The sequence below is a fragment of the Corythoichthys intestinalis genome, chromosome 13 (genome assembly GCF_030265065.1).
Source record: "Corythoichthys intestinalis isolate RoL2023-P3 chromosome 13, ASM3026506v1, whole genome shotgun sequence".
NCBI classification, from domain to species: Eukaryota; Metazoa; Chordata; class Actinopteri; order Syngnathiformes; family Syngnathidae; genus Corythoichthys; species Corythoichthys intestinalis.
In genome coordinates this window covers 6688213-6708930 of record NC_080407.1, presented here as the reverse complement: position 1 = coordinate 6708930, position 20718 = coordinate 6688213, and the positions used below count along the sequence as shown (strand labels likewise).

Genomic DNA, 20718 nt, shown 5'->3' with positions numbered 1-20718 from the left:
ATTATCAATATTATAGTATGCTACTATATATAATAGTAGTATAATAATAATGAAAATAGATTTCTCATAAAGGGAGTCATTTTAAAGGTACTACTAGTGTAGAATCTAAATTCTGAAGTATGAGGGATTAATACCAGAAATCTTTATTTATATGATGAACACGACGTGCTTTTATTTTGAAATGTTCACCGGAAGTATGTTCGCTACAACGCTAACAGAAAGCTTTACACTCCGCACAAAACAACTCTTTTAGTCATTGAATGTGGTGTCAGCATTTTTTTTTGTTTGCAAATGCTGTTTAGCAGCGATTTTTCATGTTTCAAGTGTCACCTTTTAACCGCAAGTTTGTGTTTTGGAGAAGACTGCCAATGTTTTATAGCAGGCTAAAGTAGGTTGTCTTTTTTCCCCCATTAGCCTCAATGCTAACCTTAACAATGTTTAATATAGATTTGTTTCCTGATTTTGTATGTCTGATCTTTAATTCTACGGCGTGTTGATGACCAATAAACATATGTGAAAAGAATTGTCTCATATGAGTCTAATATGCCATCTACACGCACGTGAACACGCACGCAAAAATGTATGCATGCCCGCACGCACGCACGCACACGACGATAAAATGGAGCCGTGAAATTTACCGCCCTCATTTTTATTTACCGTGTGATAAATGGACTCCCTTCATATCGCAACAGGCTTAGCAACTTCAATAAAAAATGTTGTTAGTTAATTAGAGTGACTTACTGCCAGCTTGTAAATGTCTCCTGTCGTCTTCCAAAATTACAACTGGTTGACGGCACTTTAGGTGTTCATTCACAGCCGACGTGCAGCCAAGCTTGGCATTGAAAAGACAGGACACAACAGTGTATCCTCCTTTGTTTCGTTGAAATAAGTCAATGGTTTGGCTACTCTGATGCGCTTTATTAAAGAGCATTACATAAAAAAAAAAAAAAAAAACGGTATGCCTGCCGGTGTCTTGCCAATGTAGTTACCACTGTCAAAAATTGTATCCCCTGAGCGGAGCCATATGGAGGTAGATTTGTGTCTTTATAATTCAATTAAAAAAAAGTTGCTTCAATCAAAATATATACTGTCATCCCAAAAAAATTGCTTCAATTTGAAAAAAAAAAAAAAAAAAGTTTGAAACAAAAAACTCCCCAAAAAATGCATGTGGAAGCTATTTTTCTTTGATTTTTTTTTTTTGTTTTTTTTTTTGGACTGAAGTCATTTTTTTTTTTCGATTGAAACAACAAGTAATGTTGATTTGTGTTTGGGCCACATTTTGGCTAGGACATTTTTGTGTATTATTCAATCAAAAAATAAGTTGCTTAAAAAATATATGTTTAAAAAGAAAAATCACTTCAATCAAAAAAAGAAACATTTCAATCATAGAAAAAGTTTTTTGAATGCGAAAAAGTATTTGAGATTGAAAAATTTGTCTTTGAACACTTTTTTTTATTGAAGCAATCCTTTTGTGTTTGGGCCATATTAAGGGTAGGACATTTTTGTCTCAATCATTCAATCCCTCAAAAAGTTGCTTCGGTAAAAAAAAAAAATATTTTCAATCAAAGAAAAAAAATCATTTTAAAAATAAAATTGCCCTCCCCTAATATATATATTTTTTAATGAAAATTATATGCAAAGCAAATGACCGTCTAAGGTGCTAGTCACATGATCTGTTCGAAAAATAATTTTGACTCTTTATAAAAATATGGTTTGTTTAGTTCATTTCATTCAGTTTTGTTGCAGTTTTATTGCTTTACAGTTTTTATACAGTGGGGCAAGTTCTCCTACTTGAAAAGATTAGAGAGGCCTGTAATTGTCAACATGTGTAAACCTCAACCATGAGAGACAGAATGTGGGGAAAAAAAACAAAAACAAAATCACATTGTTTGATTTTTAAAGAATTTATTTCCAAATTCGAGTGGAAAATAAGTTATTAGTCACCTACAAACAAGTATGATTTCTGGCTGTCAGGTCTAACTTCTTTTAACGAGGACTAACGAGGATCCACTCATTGTCTCTATTAATGGCACCTGTCTTAACTCATTGTCGGTATAAAAGACACCTGTCCACAACCTCAGTCAGTCACACTCCAAACTCCTCTATGGCCAAGACCAAAGAGCTGTTGAAGGACACCAGAGACAAAATTGTAGACCTGCACTGGGCTGGGAAGACTGAATCTGCAATAGGTAAAACACTTAATGTAAAGAAATCAACTGTGGGAGCAATTATTAGAAAATAAAAGACATACAAGACCACTGATAATCTCCCTCGATCTGGGGCTCCATGCAAGATCTCACCCCATGGCATCAAAATGATAACAAGAACGGTGAGCAAACATCTCACAACAACACGGGGGGACCTAGTGAAAGACCTACAGAGAGCTGGGACCACAGTAACAAAGGCTACTATCAGTAACACAATGCGCCGCCAGGGACTCAAATCCTGCACTACCAGACGTGTCCCCCTGCTGAAGAAAGTACACGTCCAGGCCCGTCTGCGGTTCGTTAAAAAGCATTTGGATGATCCAAAAGAGCACTGGGAGAATGTGTTATGGTCAGATGAACCAAAATAGAACTTTTTGGTAGAAACACAGGTTCTCATGTTTGGAGGAGAAAGAATACTGACTTGCATCCGAAGAACACCATACCCAACGTGAAGCATGGGGGTGGAAACATCATGCTTGGGGCTGTTTTTCTGCAAAGGGACCAGGACGAATGTGTAAAGGAAAGAATGAATGGGGCCATGTATCGAGAGATTTGAGTGAAAATCTACTTCCATCAGCAAGGGCATTGAAGATGAGACGTGGCTGAGTCTTTCAGCATGACAATGATCCCAAAAACACAGCCAGGGCAACAAAGGAGTGGCTTCGTTAGAAGCATTTCAAGGTCCTGGAGTGGCCTAGCCTGTCTCCAGATCTAAACCCCATACAAAATCTGTGGAGGGAGTTGAAAGTCTGTGTTGCCCAACGACAGCCACAAAACATCACTGCTCTAGAGGAGATCTGCATGGAGGAATGGGCCAAAATACCAGCAACAGTGTGTGAAAAGCTTGTGAAGAGTTTGGCCTCCATTATTGCCAACAAAGGGTACATAAAGTATTGAGATGAACTTTTGGTATTGACCAAATACTTATTTTCCACCATGATTTGGAAATAAATTCTTTAAAAATCAAACAATGTGATTTTCTGTTTTTTTTTCCACATTCTGTCTCTCATGGTTGAGGTTTACCCATGTTGACAATTACAGGCCTCTCTAATATTTTCAAGTTGCACAATTAGTGGTTGACTAAATACTTATTTGCCCCACTGTATATATAGGAAAGTCAATTACATGCAATGACACTTTTCGGCCACCAGGGGGTGCCTGGCCCCCCCTTAAAATCCGCTTATGGACGAGCGGATGCGCCTGTCCCCACCACCGCCTGATCTCCAGCCACTGTCGCAACCCCCAAACCGACCTGGAATACCACGGGACCCCCACGGCCCACTAATAATGTGGTGTGTTAAAAACAGGTGTGGGAATGGCGGGGCCGGCAGCAGAAGGACAATTGTCTCATCGTCCCCTCACCCAACTGATCACAGGCGCCCCACAACCTTAATATTGTTAGAGCAAACCTAGCGGTTAGCGCATTCCTGGACATGCCGTGCGGTGTGGGTGTGAATCTTGACCCGGACAAGCGGACGGATCGCGTCATGCGACGCGGTTCCATGCAGACTGGTTATATTGGGATTGGGTTGGCAGCGAATGAACAAACCTTCATTTGCTTCCACCCACCCACTTCAAAGGGATTGGACATTACGTCAACTATTGATAAACTCATGTAAATTCACAGCTGTATTAGTGTCACACATGCATATGAAGTACTAGAAGCAGCCATGCTGTCAGTGAGCGTGCTGTACCTGAGCGCGTAAGCGAGGTAGCTGCTGCGACTCTTTCCTGACCTGAACGTGCTGTCCAAGGAGATGATAGAGTCGCCCATGGCCGCGCGATACATGTGACCGTCGTCCGTGTTGTTGCAGTTGAGTGAGCGCTGCGAAAAATATTGACATGATTGACAGTAAAAATAAAAATGCGGGAAAAACAAGCTAGCCGTGAGCCTCACAGTGAGCAAAGAGGCCCGCGTGGTACCCGCCTCCTCTGGGAGGTTCTTCTTCCCTGTGAGGACGTTCTTGAGATGCTTCCTGACGTCTTTGTTGAAAATAATGTGGAAGAAAAAGATGAACACGCCCTGCGGAGGTAAAAAATTGCGGTGAAATTGCTGTGAAGTGGTTCAGTGCCTCAAAATGAACTCACCTGCAGACAACTGAAGCCAGCGAATAAATAATGGAAGGTAAGCACGTCGCTGTTGACTGCCATGAGACCTAACAGCCAGGTGGTGCTGATGAGGAGCAGCAGGATGAAGGCCATGCGAAGTGCTGGGCTAATCATCAAAATTCACAGTTAATAGAATTGTTCACTCATATAAGAAAATAGCTTCCGCTTACATAGCGCCGGACTTCTCAACCGCCTTCTGCCTGCGACCACAGGAAGCCTTCGCAGCCAAGATGAAGATCACGATGTTAACCTGCGGGATAAAAATTAATACGATACGTCATTCCGTGCTAATGCTTTTTATTTATTTTTTTAATTACTTCAAAAGATAAACGCACCAAGACGACAACAAATATGGGTCCGGCAAAGCTCCAAATGAGCGTGTCGTGCACGGACAGCCAGCAAAAATCCGGGTTCCCGTAGCCTTGAGGGTCCAGTCCAACAGCCAGACCTTAAGAAAAAAATACAAATTTTTTTTAGAGGTGATAATGAGGTTAAAGGTCATAGGTCAGAAAAAGAATTTTCCACAGCTCAACGCTAACTTAAAAACAAAGAAAGTGATGATTATCGAAGTTACATTTAGTACCGCTACTACATTTAAGCTTCGGATCCACCATGGTGGCATGGTGGTGGGGGGGGGTTCCACCCTAAAAGATAGGTTTGCCACCCAGTTAAGTAGTAGTGTCGGTGAGGATCCTTACAATACAGCAATCCAAAAAAAGATTGTATGAAACCAAGTTTCTCTCTATATCAGTTTGTAAATGTCAAAATATGCAAAAAATATGTATACAGTGGTATGAAAAAGTATGTGAGCCTTTTGGAGTTTCCAACATTTCTGCATAAAATCACCATTAAATGTGATCTGATCTTTGTCAAAATCACACAGATGAAAAAACATGTCTGCTTTAACTAAAAATCACCCAAACATTTACAGGTTTTCATATTTTAATGAGGATAGTATGCAAACTATGACAGAAGAGGGAAAAATTAGTAAGTGAACCATCACATTTAATATTTTGTTGCCCCCTGCTTGGCAGCAAAAACTTCAACCAGACGCTTCCTATAGTTGCAGATCAGTGTGGCACAATGATCAGGACTAATCTTGGCCCATTCTTATCTGCAAAACTGCTGTAGTTCAGTCAGATTCCTGGGATGTCTGGCATCTCAATGGGGTTCAAGTCTGGACTTTGACTTGGCTGCTCCAAAACGTGTAATTTGCTCTTCTGAAACTATTCTGAAGTTGATTTGTTGCAGCATCCTTCCTCTTTTAAGCTTCAAAAGTCTGACAGATGGCCTCAGGTGTTCCTGCAAAACATCTTGATAAACCTTTGAATTCATTCTTCCATTAATGATTGCAAGTTGTCCAGGCCCTGAGGTAGCACAACAGCCCCAAATCATGATGCTCCCTCCACCATGCTTCATGGTGGGGATGAAGTGTTGATGTTGGTGAGCTGTTCCATTTTTCCTCCACACATGACATTGTGTGTTACTCCCAAACAATTCAACTTTGGTTTCATCAGTCCATAAAATATTTTGCCAAAACTTCTGTCGAGTGTCCAAGTGCCTTTTTGCGAACATTAAACGAGCAACAATTTTTTTTTTTAGACAGCAGTGGCTTCCTCCGTGTAGTCCTCCCATGAACACCGTTCTTGGCCATATATTTACATAAAGTTGATGTGTACACAGAGATATTAAGACTGTGCCAGTGATTTCTGTAAGTCTTTAGCATACACTTTAGGGTTCTTTTTTTTACCTCTCTGAGTATTCTGCGCTGAACTTTTGGCGTCATCTTTGGTGGACGGTCTTTCCTTGGGAGAGAAGCAACAGTGCCAAACTCTCCATTTGTAGACAACTTCTCTGACTGTTAATTGATGAACTTCCAGAATTTTAGAGATGGTTTTGTATCCTTTCCCAGCTTTATACAAATCAACAATCCTTGATCGCAGGTCCTCAGACAGCTCTTTGGACCAAGCCATGATACACATAAAACAATGTTACTCATCCAGAAATTTTTTTACCAGGTGTGCGTTCTATAGTGGGTAGGGCAGCTTAAAATCACTCATCAGTGATTGGGCACACACCTGACTTAAAATGTTTGGTAAAAATTGGTTTCAATTGCTCTTTTAGTCTCCTTAGGCAGAGGGTTCACGTACTTATTTTTCCCCCTTCTGTCATTGTTTGCATGCTATCCTCATTAAAATATGAAAACCTATTAATGTTTGAGTGGTTTTAGTTAAAGCAGACACTGTTTTTACATCTGTATGATTTTGACAAAAATCAGATGTGATGGTAATTTTATGGAGAAATGAGAGAAATTCCAAAAGGTTCAGATACTTTTTCATACCACTGTACACATCTGCCATATGTTGACGCTAGGGGTGTAACAATCGATCCATGTGGATCAATATGTCGATTTGTGAAGCACAATTTAATGTAATGCAATTAAAATGCAAAATGATTATATTTTCAGTATGCCGTTTTGTAAAAAAAAAAAAAAAAAAAAAAATGTAAAAAAAATATATATATGTTTCATCAACAAAATTGTTACACACGTCAAAATTGATTTGTATTTGATTTGGGCAAATTGGAACTGATTTTGTTAAACATATACATGATTTTTTATTTCGTCTCTAGTTTTTACCTGTGATGATGGCCGGAATCCCCCAGCCTATGGCGTAGTAGAACCTCATGTGTCCGTGGTTGATGTTCCGCAGCTCGGTCAGCATGCGGTAGATGTGGAGGCCTTCCACAAACATCCACGCGAAGGTGCACATGTAGAAGTAGTGCAGGAGGATGGCTATGACCGTACACACGAACTATAAAGAGAACATTCGTTCAGTAAACTGACACCTCGTCTTTCCGCGACGTTATTCTCTGCACTTTGTTCCAAGAAGACTTTCATTATAAAAATATCACAGAGGCTGGAAAAAAAATCAAGACAGTTTAATAATGGTCTCCAAAAACACATACCGTATTTTTCGGACTACAAGTCGCACCTGAGTATAAGTCGCACCAGCCATAAAATGCCCAACGAAGAGAAAAAAAAAACATATACAAGTCGCACCGGAGTATAAGTTGCATTTTTGGGGGAAATTTACTTGATAAAATCCAACACATAGAACAGACATGTCATCTTGAAAGGCAATTTACCGATATTTTCGGACTATAAGCCGCTACTTTTTTCCATCAGTATGAATCCTGCGGCTTATAGTCCAGTGCGGCGTATTTGTTGATTTATTTGAGTTAATAGGTAGCACTTTATTTGACAGCGGCATCATAAACTGTCATAAGACCGTCATAACTATGACATGACACTATCATGAGCATTAGTGAAGGCTTATGACAGATGTCATTAAGTGTCTTCCGGCAAATTATGTCACTAACTCCATTTATGTCCAGCTCGGATCTTTTACATCCTTTCAAAAGGGAGATAATTTGCGGGATAACGCTAAATGACATCTGTTATGAGCATTCATTAATGCTAATGACAGTATCATGTCATAATTATGATTGTCAAATGACAGTCTTATGGTGCTACTGTCAAAGTGTTACCAAATACCTAAACAAGCAATTAGTGAAACAACTGGAACAGCAACTGAAGAAATAATTAGCACAGAACATGAATTTAGATTGTTATTTACATCTATAGCGCTGCAATGCATGCTAGGAGGCATGTTGGACAATAACAGTGCTGACAGCAGGTGGCAGCAGAGGTTCACTGTCTCCCCCAAAGGAACAGTCATGGCCAAATGAAGCTTCTGGAAGCAATGCTTCATGGTGGTTCATTTGGTCTTAGTATTCTTCTAATGCTTTATCTATATTTTTTAACTTGTCTTATGATGTCGCTGTCAAATAAGGTGTTACCAGTTATTGTCTTTTGGTATAAATATCCAATAATATAGTGAGGACAGCTGCGGTTTATAGTCCAGTGCGGCTTGTCTATGAACAAATGCCGCTTTTGTGTCACATTTGGTGGGTGGCGGCTTATAGTCAGGTGCGCCTTATAGTGCCAAATTTACAGTAATATAAAAATTAGAGCTGTCAAAATTATCGCGTTAATGGGCGGTAAGTAATTTTTTAAATTAATCACGTTAAAATATTTGACGCAATTAACGCACATGTCCCGCTCAGACAGATTTAAATGACAGTAGAGTGAAATGTCCACTTGTTAATTGTGTTTTATGGAGTTTTGCCGCCCTCTGCTGGCGCTTGGGTGCGACTGATTTTATAGGCTTCAGCACCCATGAGCATTGTGTAAGTAATTATTGACATCAACAATGGCGGGCTACTAGTTTATTTTTTGATTGAAAATTTTACAAATTTTATTTAAATGAAAACATTAAGAGGGGTTTTAAAATCAAATTTCTATAACTTGTACTAACATGTATCTTTTAAGAACTACAAATCTTTCTATCCATGGATCGCTTTAACAGAATGTTAATAATGTTAATGCCATCTTGTTGATTTATTGTTATAATAAACAAATACAGTCCTTATGTACCGTATATTGAATGTATATATCCATCTTGTGTCTTGTCTTTCCATTCCAACAATTTATTTTACAGAATATATATCTAATTTACAGAAAAATATGGCATATTTTTTTAGATGGTTTGAGTTGCGATTAATTGCAATTAATTACGATTAATTAATTTTTAAGCTGTAATTAACTCGATTAAAAATTTTAATCTTTTGACAGCCCTAATAAAAATACAATAGAGAACAACATGCTGAATAAATGTACAGTGCATAGTCCATGAAAAACGAAATGCGAATATACTGTCCTCACCAGGACGCTACGGCTCGGTCCTGGCTATTCAGCGGGCTAAACTCCCAAATGACGATGCTGGACGTCCATATAATTTGCTGAATCAATTTCGTCCTCGATACCAAACAGGTTCGCATCGACATAAATAAATGATAATTTGGTGCTTTTACAGCAATGACATGACACAAACGGTAAGCATTCGTTCGCTAGCATTAGCGCATCGTTCAAACAACCACACAACTGGCTCCAAGAGTCCAATCGCGGGTAGAAAACACACAACAACAACAGAAAAGATGATACACATAGGCGTTGCCGCTGTAGAGATATTTTACAAGCATAAACAATGAACGTAGGTTCGCAGCCGTGTTTCTCTCTCGCTAACTCGCCCACTCACTCAGCTATGTAGCTGTCGGTCTTCTTACTGGGTGTGAGCGCTCTTCTTCACGTAAACAAGTGCAAGTGCACCCCCATGTGGGTGTGAAAGCGCCACAAACTAAAACCATGCATTTCAATATAAAAAAAGTCTGCGACTTATAGTCCGAAAAATACCGTAAATGTTTTAACTGGGAAAAAGACGTCTAGAACTAGAACCCGCCCAGTTTATTTTGGGGCGTTTTGGAGTCACTTCCTGTTGATATTAGGGTACTTCCGCTTGATTTCGGGACATTTCTGTTGATATCGGGTCACTTCGGTTGGAAATCAATATAAGTGAATGGAGGTGAAATGAATGATGAATAGGTCCTTTGGAAATTTTGGCCTTCATTAATGATTGGGTATGTTTTTGGCAAATTTTGACCAAAACGTATGTTTTTAGCAAAAACTGTAAAGAACTTTTGTACCCCTTGGCGTCCTATATTTTTTGATGTTCCAACAATTTGATTTCGACAAAAATTGTGGGACAATTAGCGCTTTGAAATTTCACTTTTTTTTTTTAAAAGAAAAACCCTAGCTTTTGCATTACATCCATGAAACTCCATACAAGCACTGGATGCAGATGAGAAGTTCCACAAAGCCAACAATGACCTATTATACCCTCTGGAGGTACAAAGAGGTCTTATCTCCACCAGGGTAGACTAAAAGCACATTTAAATCCTTCTCTAATGCCTACCAAAGACATGCAAAGTGTCCAACCTTCCCAAAAAAAGCCACACATGCGAGAGATTTATCAGGTTAAATTAGAAAGCTTGCCTCGGGGCCCATTGCTTCTAGAGACAGGTACCAGTCGCAGCATGTCTCCACTAAGGGAGGTGCGTGTGTGTGCAGACTTCAAAGTATTCCCACATTTTATGATCTCGTGTGCATACTGTAAATGTTCCAAGCTGTTACTGTGACATTATTTTAAAGCGTTTCTTCTCACCGGGTTCTCCGTCTGATTGATGCCGAGCAGGAAGACGAGCTCGGAAAAGAAGAGCGCTGCCACCAGGTTCCTGTGGATGACGTGCAGGTTGGAGCGCAGTCGACGCAGAATGCAAAGCAGGATCAAGGTGAGCAGGAGCAGGAATAGCGAGACGGAGACGGTGGCGTAGGTGACGATTTTCAGAGGGAGGACGTCACCGTGCTGCGAGAAGAGTCACTCAAAGTAAAAATACTCAAATTCCACTGTCACGTACTTATCTTTCCTGTCTACCCGCTCCATGTTCTATCAATCAGTAGGTGTGTGTCTTCCTAATATGTAAATGTGATGTCAGTACCTCTCTCTTGGACACGTCCATGAGCACGGCAAAGCTAGTCATGTGGTTACACTGACAGCTAATATGGCTATTGTTCCTCTCGAGCACTTCGCAACCTTTTGAGGACCAACCGCCCGTACCACCGATCCTGAAGGTACACATTCAACATATCAGCATGACACACAAATCGTGTGATTTTCAAGAGTCTCTCAAGTCCAACGTACGCAATGGAGTGGTTCCAGAAGACGCAGACGGGCTTGGTCCTTTCCTCTGTCTCAAGTAGTGAGTACTCCAGAGTAATAGGAGGGTCCAGAACCAACGGCAGAGGGGGACCCTCGCTGTGGACTGTGGCGCTCACGATTGCTGTGTTGATGACAGGGCGGTTCGGTACCCTGGAAAGACGACAAATGAGGAGATTGCCAAATTTCAGCTATTCTTTCATCCCTTTTCTGTAGGGACACCCTTAACTAGTCCCTACCTTAGACTCCTGCGATCAGGGTCAAATCTTTCCGGAAGCAGCTTCCCTAGCGATTTGTACACTATCACCACAGCAACCGGTAGATGAATCGGCGGTTCAAGATTGCGGCGACTCGTGTGACCTTCCACCAAAGGGGTCTCAGTCTGCATTGCAGGTGGCGTAGTGGGTTCTACTGATTCAGACAAGTATATCCGTTAAAAATTAAACACATGCACAGATGTCTTCTTACTAAGCCTGAGAACGATAAACCGATACGACCGGATATCCGGTTTTACAGGCGAGAGATACAGCTGTATCGATCGTAAACTTAACATTTGACAGTAATTAGCCATTAAATATTCAATGGACCGATAGTAGAGATAGAATTCGGCTATCGCGAGCACAAGAATCGGCTTCTAATGCCTAGTTCAATGCATTGCTTAACCCTTAAATGCACAAGTTACTGGACCATAAGTCTCATAAGTTCCATAAGTGGGTCAAAAATGACCCATATTAGAACCAATGTGTTTTTATGCCATTTTGGTGAAGAATTATCACTTATAACTTATATTAATTAGTATATTTAGGGCCACACAAAAATGATTTCATGCTTGAAATATCTTTATGATTCAATGAACATTTTTTTGAGGGGGGGGGGGGGAGAGAACAGCAACAGACTTCATCCTTCCTTGTATTTTATCATCAATGATGAAAAGCTCCCATGCATCTTTTTGGTGAGACAGCGGTGCTAAGCTCTTGTGGAGGCACTGACCGATTTCTGTGGATATTGTGGCTCTGTGTTCTGCCCTGGGTGGGAGGTAATTCTCTCTAGTAAGAGCACTACCAACTCATTCTGTTGGCCATGATTTGGACACTTTCTTCTTCAGAGGACACATACGTGGGATCTTATGAGTCAGATTGATCCTGTTCAGTTGGATTTCCAGGTGGACAACTGCCACTGCCACCTGGACAATAGTCTGGGTCCTCATCATCAGAAATTTTGGACACGAGAGTCCAACCCCGTCACTGCCTCTCCATCATCGAACATCTGTAGGACCATTTCAGCTGTAAATCTGGCACAAATCCGATTTTTTCGTGTTTTTCCAACTCGACTGAACGGGAAAAGTCGCATAAAAGTGAACCATTTTCAAATTCGATCCAGGTCACTTTCGTATGTGGTTAAAATCCTATCCGGGCCACATTTTTCCAGAATGTGGCTGCGGTCGGAACTGTCAAGTCCCCCAAATTGGAATTCATGCAGCAATTAACAGCAATTAAAATTTTCAATGCCCCAATGCTCCTGCACATACGGGCCAGTTTGCTCAGCACATCTCGGACTGCGAATTAGAGCGCATGTGTGATACTTGAACAGGCTCAATGGACAAAGGCAGTCTGAACGGGTACACCAAAAAATACATATGACAAAAAAATCGGGATTGTGCATTGGGACCCGCGGTATGAACCTTGCCTTAGCTAGCTAGTTATGAAGTAGGTTAATTTGTTGATGAATAATAATAAAGAGTTATGAAAGACACACACAAAATACTATATGGACATATTACTTACAGTACACGTATCAGCTCTTGCTGTGTAAAATAATCTTCTTAAGAGATGACACTTTTTACATACCAAGTCTGTGTGGTCCACGGTAAATTTATTCCTGACAGCCAAAGCTGATAAGAATGAAATATTCCCATTGGATTCTATCGAAAATGCATGTGGGTCATTTTTGACCCACTTGTGGAAGCTTAGGGTATTAATACAAAATTGACAATTTCTTCAAATGTATAAAAAGTTCATCAAAAATTTGAATGGCATTATATCAAAAACATGTTTTTTTAGGAATACCTGAAATATGAATTGATAACATTTTTTCATTCCGAAGATATTTCAAGAAAACAACCTCACCGGGTCATTTTTGACTTACTTATGCATCTAAAGGTTAATATGATAATAATTTAGCTTTAATTTCACATGCTGCGCTTGTGTCATTCTTTACACAGCGCACTTAGCTTGAGACCGTACGCATATACTATGGACAAGCCCCACTAACATCCTCAACTTCCCATGCATTTCGGCAGAACCGCTACTAGTCGCCGTCATTACCCGATCGTCACGGGCGTGTCATAACAACGCGAGAGCTAACAAAACCACTGTAACGCACGCTCCGTAATGTTTTCTTCACAGCCCAAAACGAAACTTGTGGCAACGAAGCAACATGCTAAAACAATGAACAGTTTGAGCACCGAAGGCAGCGACGTGCAGCGATTGATTTTCAACGCACCCAGGAAAACAAAAGTCCGTCTTTGAAGTGATGAAGGGAGCCAGATCTGTTCGCATGGGGCAGAGCTTGTGTGAAGTGTGGAGCGGTACAGAGATCGTGAGTTTTTAACCCTGAAAAATAACCCAAAAGAATGGTGGAAAGGGCAGCGCGACCTGCTGGAGATTTTGTTTCCACGAAACGCAGTCTACTTAAACATGAACATGTGGATTAGTTGATCTTCCACAAGAAAAATCTGCCCTTCAAAAAAGATATGGACAGTTATGAAGAATAAAAAATGTAGAAGCACAGGCATAAGTGAATGACTTTGCTGTGTATAAGGTTAAAGTAATGATTGTTGACCTGTCTGCCTAAAATGCCATGTTTTTATTCCCCAATTATACCAGTGATAAAGCATAATTTATTATTTATTTATGATAACACTAGCAGCTTTAATTCTTTTTTTCTAGAGCTGCTGCATATAATTAATATTTTTTTGTTGTAAGATGTTTACGTTGAAAGTGCTCACTTAAATTACTTACCTCTTTTGTTCAAAACACCAGGAAATACAGTAATTGAATTACTGCACTTTATTGTTGTCTGTCACTGGAGTTTTATTTTATCATCAATCCCATCCAACAAAATGACGGTCATATAGTAAGCATTATTTTTTTTTTTTTTCATAAAAAATAAAACATAACATTAGTATGAAATTTTGTTGTTTAATTTTGCTATTAGAAATGTGGTCTTTTTTTCTTTTTTTTTTCTTCTTTTTTTATATGTTTAAAATACTGTACGAATACACACAACAAATGTTTACTATCGTATCGTTTTCAATCTGTATCGAACCATATCGTTCTTAAACTATCAAATCGAATCGCTCGGCCTTAAAAATGTATAGTTTTTGAATCGAATCGTAACCTGTGTATCTAGATACATATCGAATTGGCTTCATGCTAGAGATTCCCAACCCTACTTCTTACCTTTGTGCCGTTGACGCAGTAAGTTGAAGTGTGGGAAGTGCACGGAGGACCCGAGATCTCCTGAATATTCTTCTTGGATGTCCTGGAAGTGGGGGAACGTCGCTTTCAGGGGGTCTGACACATCCAGGTAGTCCACTGATAAAACTAAAGTAAGGGGAAAGAAGATGTAACCATGGACAAAAAGCGCAATATAGCGCGTCATGTTACTCACTCATGTTGTCTGTAACTATAGTGAAGGGTTTCAGGTAGGTTTTCCTCACGTTCCGCGCAAGAGTATTAGCATAGTCCTCAAAATTCCGAAGCAGGTGAGCAGTGCCGCCTTCTGTTTTCTGGATTTGTTCCCAGTGCGCTTTAGTGTCCGGATCCAGAATGGCACTTCCAGCTCGAACCAAATTCTAGAAAATGAACCATTTAGCTCTGGAATTGCCGTTTTTCAACGTATCGTCTCCGCTAACCTCATTGAATTCCGCATCCCTCGCGGCGGTCAGGTCTAACCCCGCCTGCCGGCTCTCGTAACTCAAAACGTGGTTCAGCAGCTGGGCGGCTGTCTTCACATCGTTGCCGTAGTAGGCTCTGGTATCGTTAGTGGCGCTTTGGAGCAGGCGCGCGATTGTCTTGGAGTGCTCGGCGTCCATCCTGGAGCTGTTCCGACGCAGCTCTTCATTCTACCGAAGGAGAATTTACTTTGAGCATAACCTTAGGTGTGAAACGGATAACTCTGAGAGTAATTCATTCTACTTTTTGTGATGTAATCACCAGTTTTGTGAGCTGAGCGAAGGAGGCGGTTGTGCAGTTGAAAAGCTCGGGGGACAACCAGCCTTTCTCGTCACTGCAGTGGCGAATAGCAGTACCTAGACCATTAAGCCATTGAGTTAAAATTCACATTCAACCTGCCCTGCCATACGCTAATCTTCCCTGTCCTCCATCGACAGCATACTATGTTTTCAGAGCAGATCTGCTTCCTGCTGAATTTACAAGCAATGAGTCTTTATTTTCATTCATTCCAGAGACAGAAGAACAAAAGATTGAAGGTCAGGGAACAAAATTCCCCTATGAGTCTGTAGCGACAACAAAAGGGTTACCACGGCGACAGTGCCGAGGCTCTCTATACAAACTATGTTAAATATACCTTTGAACGTGACTCACCCACAGATCCTTTGGGACAGTTCATGGCGGCCGGACGTCCGAACTGCGTCTTGGGCCACCAAATGCCGGCGTCGAACGCTTTGGGGCAACCTTCATACACCACTATGGAAGGAAAGGTTTCGTCAGCCAATTGACCTACGCGTTGACCAGCAATTCAAACTCTGAGCACGTTTTATTAGGTCAAAAGCTGAGTGCCGTTGCTTTTCTTTTTCTGTCTTCTATTCAGCGCTACTGTATTGTGTGGCAGCTCTCCCACTGCCAAAAGAGCGCAAACGGCAGAGTCGCCTCTTCTGCTTCACTGGCCGGCAACAAAGACAGAGAGTCAGCTCAACTCCAGTACCAGCAGATGCGAGCGACACCATTTGTCTTTGTTTTGACACTGTTTGACCTAACCGGGATGAACGCTGACAACTACTTTGTTCAAGATTCTAAATGTAATTTTTTTTTTCTCTTTTTTACTTCGTCTTTCATGAGGAGAAAGCAGTGAACAGGAAGGGGTTATGCGGGGACAGAAAGGAAGGAAGCAGACAGAAGAGGAGAAGAACAAACAATGACAAGAAATAGATTACCGTAATTTCCCATATATAAGGCGCACCCGTGTATAACGCGCATCCCAAATTTACTTGTAAAATCTAGGGGAAATTATTGTACCTGAGTATAACGCGCACCCTAATTTTAGCACCAATAAATAGAAGAATACAAGAAAACAGAGTTCGTGTACAGATACAGAAATGTCATTTTACTGACTGGAGAAACACAGCACAAGCATAGCACATTGGTAGTTCAAAACATTACCATAAACTGACAATATGTACGGTAATAATATGATCTGATAACTTCTTGAACTTACCAGAATCCAGGAGAAAACAAAACAGATATGACTTTTCTTTTAAAGGCTGCTGTATAAATTGCTCGTTTCTTCATGATGAATAAATGTTTCCTCCATGAATTGATACGGTAAAATGAAAGTGAGAACGTAAGTCGGAAATCCGAGAGAGCTCATCGCTGTCGACACGACAGTAACAATAGGAACTATTGCTATTTGGGTTTGAGTTTCCCGAGGGACAGATATCGTTGACGGACCCAGGAAGTCTGTGTTGTGTTACGTTTGTTATGGTCCGAGTTGCGGAGCTGCAATAAACGTTGACTCAAATGAGTTCAAGAAACTAAATTCTGTGCTTTATGAAGAGTGAAAAAAGCAGAATTTAACACAGACGAAATCATTCGGCCGATCAGAGTGAAGTATTACCGAAACAAAATGGTGACGTCACGTACCGTAATGGTCGGCAACGGATTGCCGCATACATTTCTTCAACAGAACATGGCCATGTCAATAAAATAAAAAATAAAAAAAAATCTGTTTTTATATATATATATATTATATATATATTTCTGTCTCCATCCATGTACCCATGTATAATGCGCACCATGATTTTACAAGTTGATTTTGGGGGAAAAAAGTGCGCGTTATATTCGGGAAATTACGGTATTAGACGCCTATGCTACCTAGTGAGGATATCGTTAGCCAATTATAATTACTAGAGATGTCTCGATCGATCGGCATCCCGATCGATCGGGTCCAATCACGTCATTTTCAAAGTATCGGAATCGGCAAAAAAATATCGGACATGCCTTTTTTTAATATATATATATATTTTTTAATTAAATCGTTTTCTAATTGTATTTAATGTTACAGACATATTATGTTACACTCATCCAGAGTCTTTAGTTTAGGCTTAAGGTAGGGTTATCAAATTTATCCCGATAACGGCGGTAATTAATTTTTTTAAAAATGTACCACGTTAAAATATTTAACGCAATTAATGCATGCGTTGCACAATCCACTCACGCATTGTCGCGCTCAATCTGTAATGGTGCAGTTTTACCTATATGGAGAGATAAACGGCAGCATCAAATAAGTAGAGTGAATTTTGGCAGCCTTTGAAGCCTATTATTAATAGGCTAAAGCCTTACAATCCCTCTCTCAGCAATTAAAAATATCGTGGGAGGTATGTGGGGAAGAAAGGTAGTAGTTAATCATTTTCTCAACACCCTGTATTCTTTCCCAACGCAGAGAAGATATATCAATTGGTAGCACTATGCGCAGTCATGGTTCCACTTCCCATCATGCATTTGCAAATACACTAGATGGCAATATTTAGTCACAATATACAAAGTCACAAGTCTTTCTATCCGTGGATCCCTCTCACAGAAAGAATGTTAATAATGTAAATGCCATCTTGAGGATTTATTGTCATAATAAACAAATACAGTACTTATGTACTGTATGTTGAATGTATATATTCGTCCGAGTTTTATTCATTTTTTTCTTAATGCATTGCCAAAATGTATATGATCAGGAATAATTATCGGGAATGATTGGAATTGAATCAGGAGAAAAAAAAAAAAAAACAAAGCAATCGGATCGGGAAATATCGGGATCAGCAGATACTCAAACTAAAACGATCGGGATCGGATCGGGAGCAAAAAAACATAGGGAACAACCCTACTACCTAGTGATGATATCGTTAGCCAATTATAATTACCTGTTGAAAGTCAAAAGGAGACGTGATTAGGCGGGGTGGAGCGTACACAATTCAGCACTGTGAGGTGGGCAACCAAGTATTATGTAAATCACCTGTAAGTGTGGATATGTTGACATCCTATTCTATGCTACCTGATCGCTAATCCTGGCACAGGCAATCTCTCTACCTGAGTATGTCTAATAGCACTCAGTCATGCGTGCACTTTTTCAGACGTGTGATAGTCCTGCAGAAAAGTGGAAATGTTGCAGGGGTGGGGGGGGTGCCCCGGACAATCAGGGGGAGTGAGCACAGAAAACAGCTCCTCCAGCAGCTACGCACCGCCATCATCCTGGGACCCAGGGCGTTCCCCGAGACCATCCGCCCTCATCAACCCAAGTCTGTCCAGCTGCGGCCTGTTGTACTCGCCCGTGGGACGCAGAAAAGGGGTTATGGTAAGGGTTAAGGCCGTTGAAAGCAGGGCACACGGTTGGCAGAGGACAAACGCTTGATCTGATTACTTATTGAAAGCAGAGACACGGGGCGCGGTTGGTGAGTACTGTGGGCCGTAGCTGGACCCTTCTCCATTGCCAGGAAAAGGATGAGGGGACACGGCACCGCCCCCCACAACCATCCCCACTACCGCCCGCCCGCACCCCTAGCCACCACCGCAGCCTCCCAAGCGAGGCAGGACACCTCGTGACCCCCACAGCCTACTAGGCCCGGGCAGGATAAGATCCCTACCCGGAGGAGGAGACACCCTAGCCGCGGTCGATCCGTACTGGGGTCCAAGGACTATGCCCGGGTAGAAAAGATGGAGGAAGGAGGAAGATGGACAACGCCAAAAGGCCGTCGTGGTGTGGTGCAGGACCCGAGCCCTGATCCTCCCACCCCTGCAATAGACAACTCAGACGAAGAGGAGGCCCCGCTCCAGGAGCCCCGCCATATAGAAAAGTGTGGGACCCACCTACCAACCTATTACTGTGGCTGCCAGACTGGTAGGCAGCACCATGATGGGGTTGTGTGAGTCTTACACAATTTTAGATTTCCTTTTTTTGTCTACAATATATTTGCATTGACATACCTTCACATCCTTTGAGTGTAACTTCAGCGAAAGGGTTGTCACATTGATTGCACTGGCGACCGATGACTCCACCCTTGCAGGGGCACTGCCCGGTGACCGGGTCGCAGGTTCGAAATTCGGAACCGAGAGCGAAGCAGTCACACGGATAGCAGGTGTCGCTCCCCTCTGGGCGGTAATGGTTCTCCTGATGTAAATGATGTTAATTTCATGATGAAATGATTCAGAAATTTGTTGAAAATCCAGGAATAATTCACACCCATGATCTTACCTTGCAGCGACACTCTCCCGTCGTCTTATTGCAGTCGTTATAAAACCCTTTGCTTGTATCGCAGCCGCAGGGTCCGCACATTGGACTTCCCCACCAACCTTGCGGACACGGCTTCTCGATCCTACCACAAAAAGTATACGGAAATTGGAATTAATCGATAGACGTGTCTACTAGAGGTGGGAATCTTTGGGGACCTAACGATTCGATTACGATTCAGAGGCAGGGATTCGATTATAAATCGATTATTGAAGACCCCCCCCTCTGTTTTTAAGACAAGTAATTCTTAAAAGATAAATGTTAGTATGAGTTATAATAATTTGATATTAAAACCCCTCTTAATGTTTTTCTTTTACTAAAGTTTGTAAAATTATTTTAAGTGATCGGTCGCCATTCTTGTTACGTAGCAGTGCGTGACGTCACTGGTCCCGTTGCCGAAATTCCAGCGTGTCACTCGTTAGCTTTCCCAACATGTCGTCGGTTCTACCCTTCCTATTTGAACCAGATCTAAAAAGTGAAGAGCAGGACAGCACTGTCGGCCATTCACAAGACGAGCTTCAGAGAAAAATGCGTGCAGCAAATACCTGATAAGACAAAAGTTGGGCAAAACTGGTGATGTGAGAGAGTCCTGTTGGGAAGTCCGGTTGGGAGCGAGAGTGTATGCTGTCCGGTTTTATTAGCAGATATTCAAGGTAAGCATATTGCGTTTTCAAACTTATCCCAAAATAATTATGTAGATTGTTAGCATCGAGAGCTGTCGTGTGCTTACAGTACAGGCCAAAGAGCACACCTTGTGTAATCCATGTCTTGTACATTGTAACGCGTGGTAGCTAGGATACGTGTATAAAAGTACCAAAAAGGGGAAAAGCTTCCACTTATGCACATTTATTCACAAAAAATAATATTTCCACCTTGACCACTCCTCACTCGGGAGCTCAGCAGTACGCAAACACGCGTTCCCTGATGAACTCCCAACATTGTTGTAAGGTCCACGTCAGAGTCACTGTCGTCACTGTAGCGTGCCATAGTGCTTTAATTATTTAGTATGATTTGGGGAAAACTCCCACGAAGAATAGTCAACAAAAAAGATAGCAATAGTAATCCAAATCCGCGTTTTTTACTCACTCGAAGATCCAGGAATTAGACTGATACCATGGCAATGTTGCAGCCGCGATTAGGCCGTCAATTCCACAAAATAGACTGATCCGAAAAGCCGCTGTGGGACCGACGAATCAAAAAAATGAACAGAT

The 20718-nt window shown here is 41.2% G+C and overlaps 1 protein-coding gene across 1 annotated transcript in view; it reads right to left on the bottom strand.

Moving 5' to 3' along the window:
* The window catches only part of celsr1a (cadherin EGF LAG seven-pass G-type receptor 1a), an 87526-nt gene that overhangs the window by 6265 nt on the left and 60543 nt on the right, over window positions 1–20718 (bottom strand). The window contains exons 15-31 of the mRNA XM_057855039.1: window positions 19472–19592; window positions 19204–19387; window positions 15598–15699; window positions 15208–15302; window positions 14907–15116; window positions 14663–14846; window positions 14452–14595; window positions 11230–11401; window positions 10976–11143; window positions 10773–10899; window positions 10439–10639; window positions 6955–7129; window positions 4652–4764; window positions 4487–4566; window positions 4296–4422; window positions 4105–4230; window positions 3902–4032 (exon numbers count right to left, since the gene is read on the bottom strand). Of these exons, the coding sequence (XP_057711022.1) occupies window positions 3902–4032; window positions 4105–4230; window positions 4296–4422; window positions 4487–4566; window positions 4652–4764; window positions 6955–7129; window positions 10439–10639; window positions 10773–10899; window positions 10976–11143; window positions 11230–11401; window positions 14452–14595; window positions 14663–14846; window positions 14907–15116; window positions 15208–15302; window positions 15598–15699; window positions 19204–19387; window positions 19472–19592 (2460 nt within the window). The remainder of the gene's footprint in view (window positions 1–3901; window positions 4033–4104; window positions 4231–4295; window positions 4423–4486; window positions 4567–4651; window positions 4765–6954; window positions 7130–10438; window positions 10640–10772; window positions 10900–10975; window positions 11144–11229; window positions 11402–14451; window positions 14596–14662; window positions 14847–14906; window positions 15117–15207; window positions 15303–15597; window positions 15700–19203; window positions 19388–19471; window positions 19593–20718) is intronic.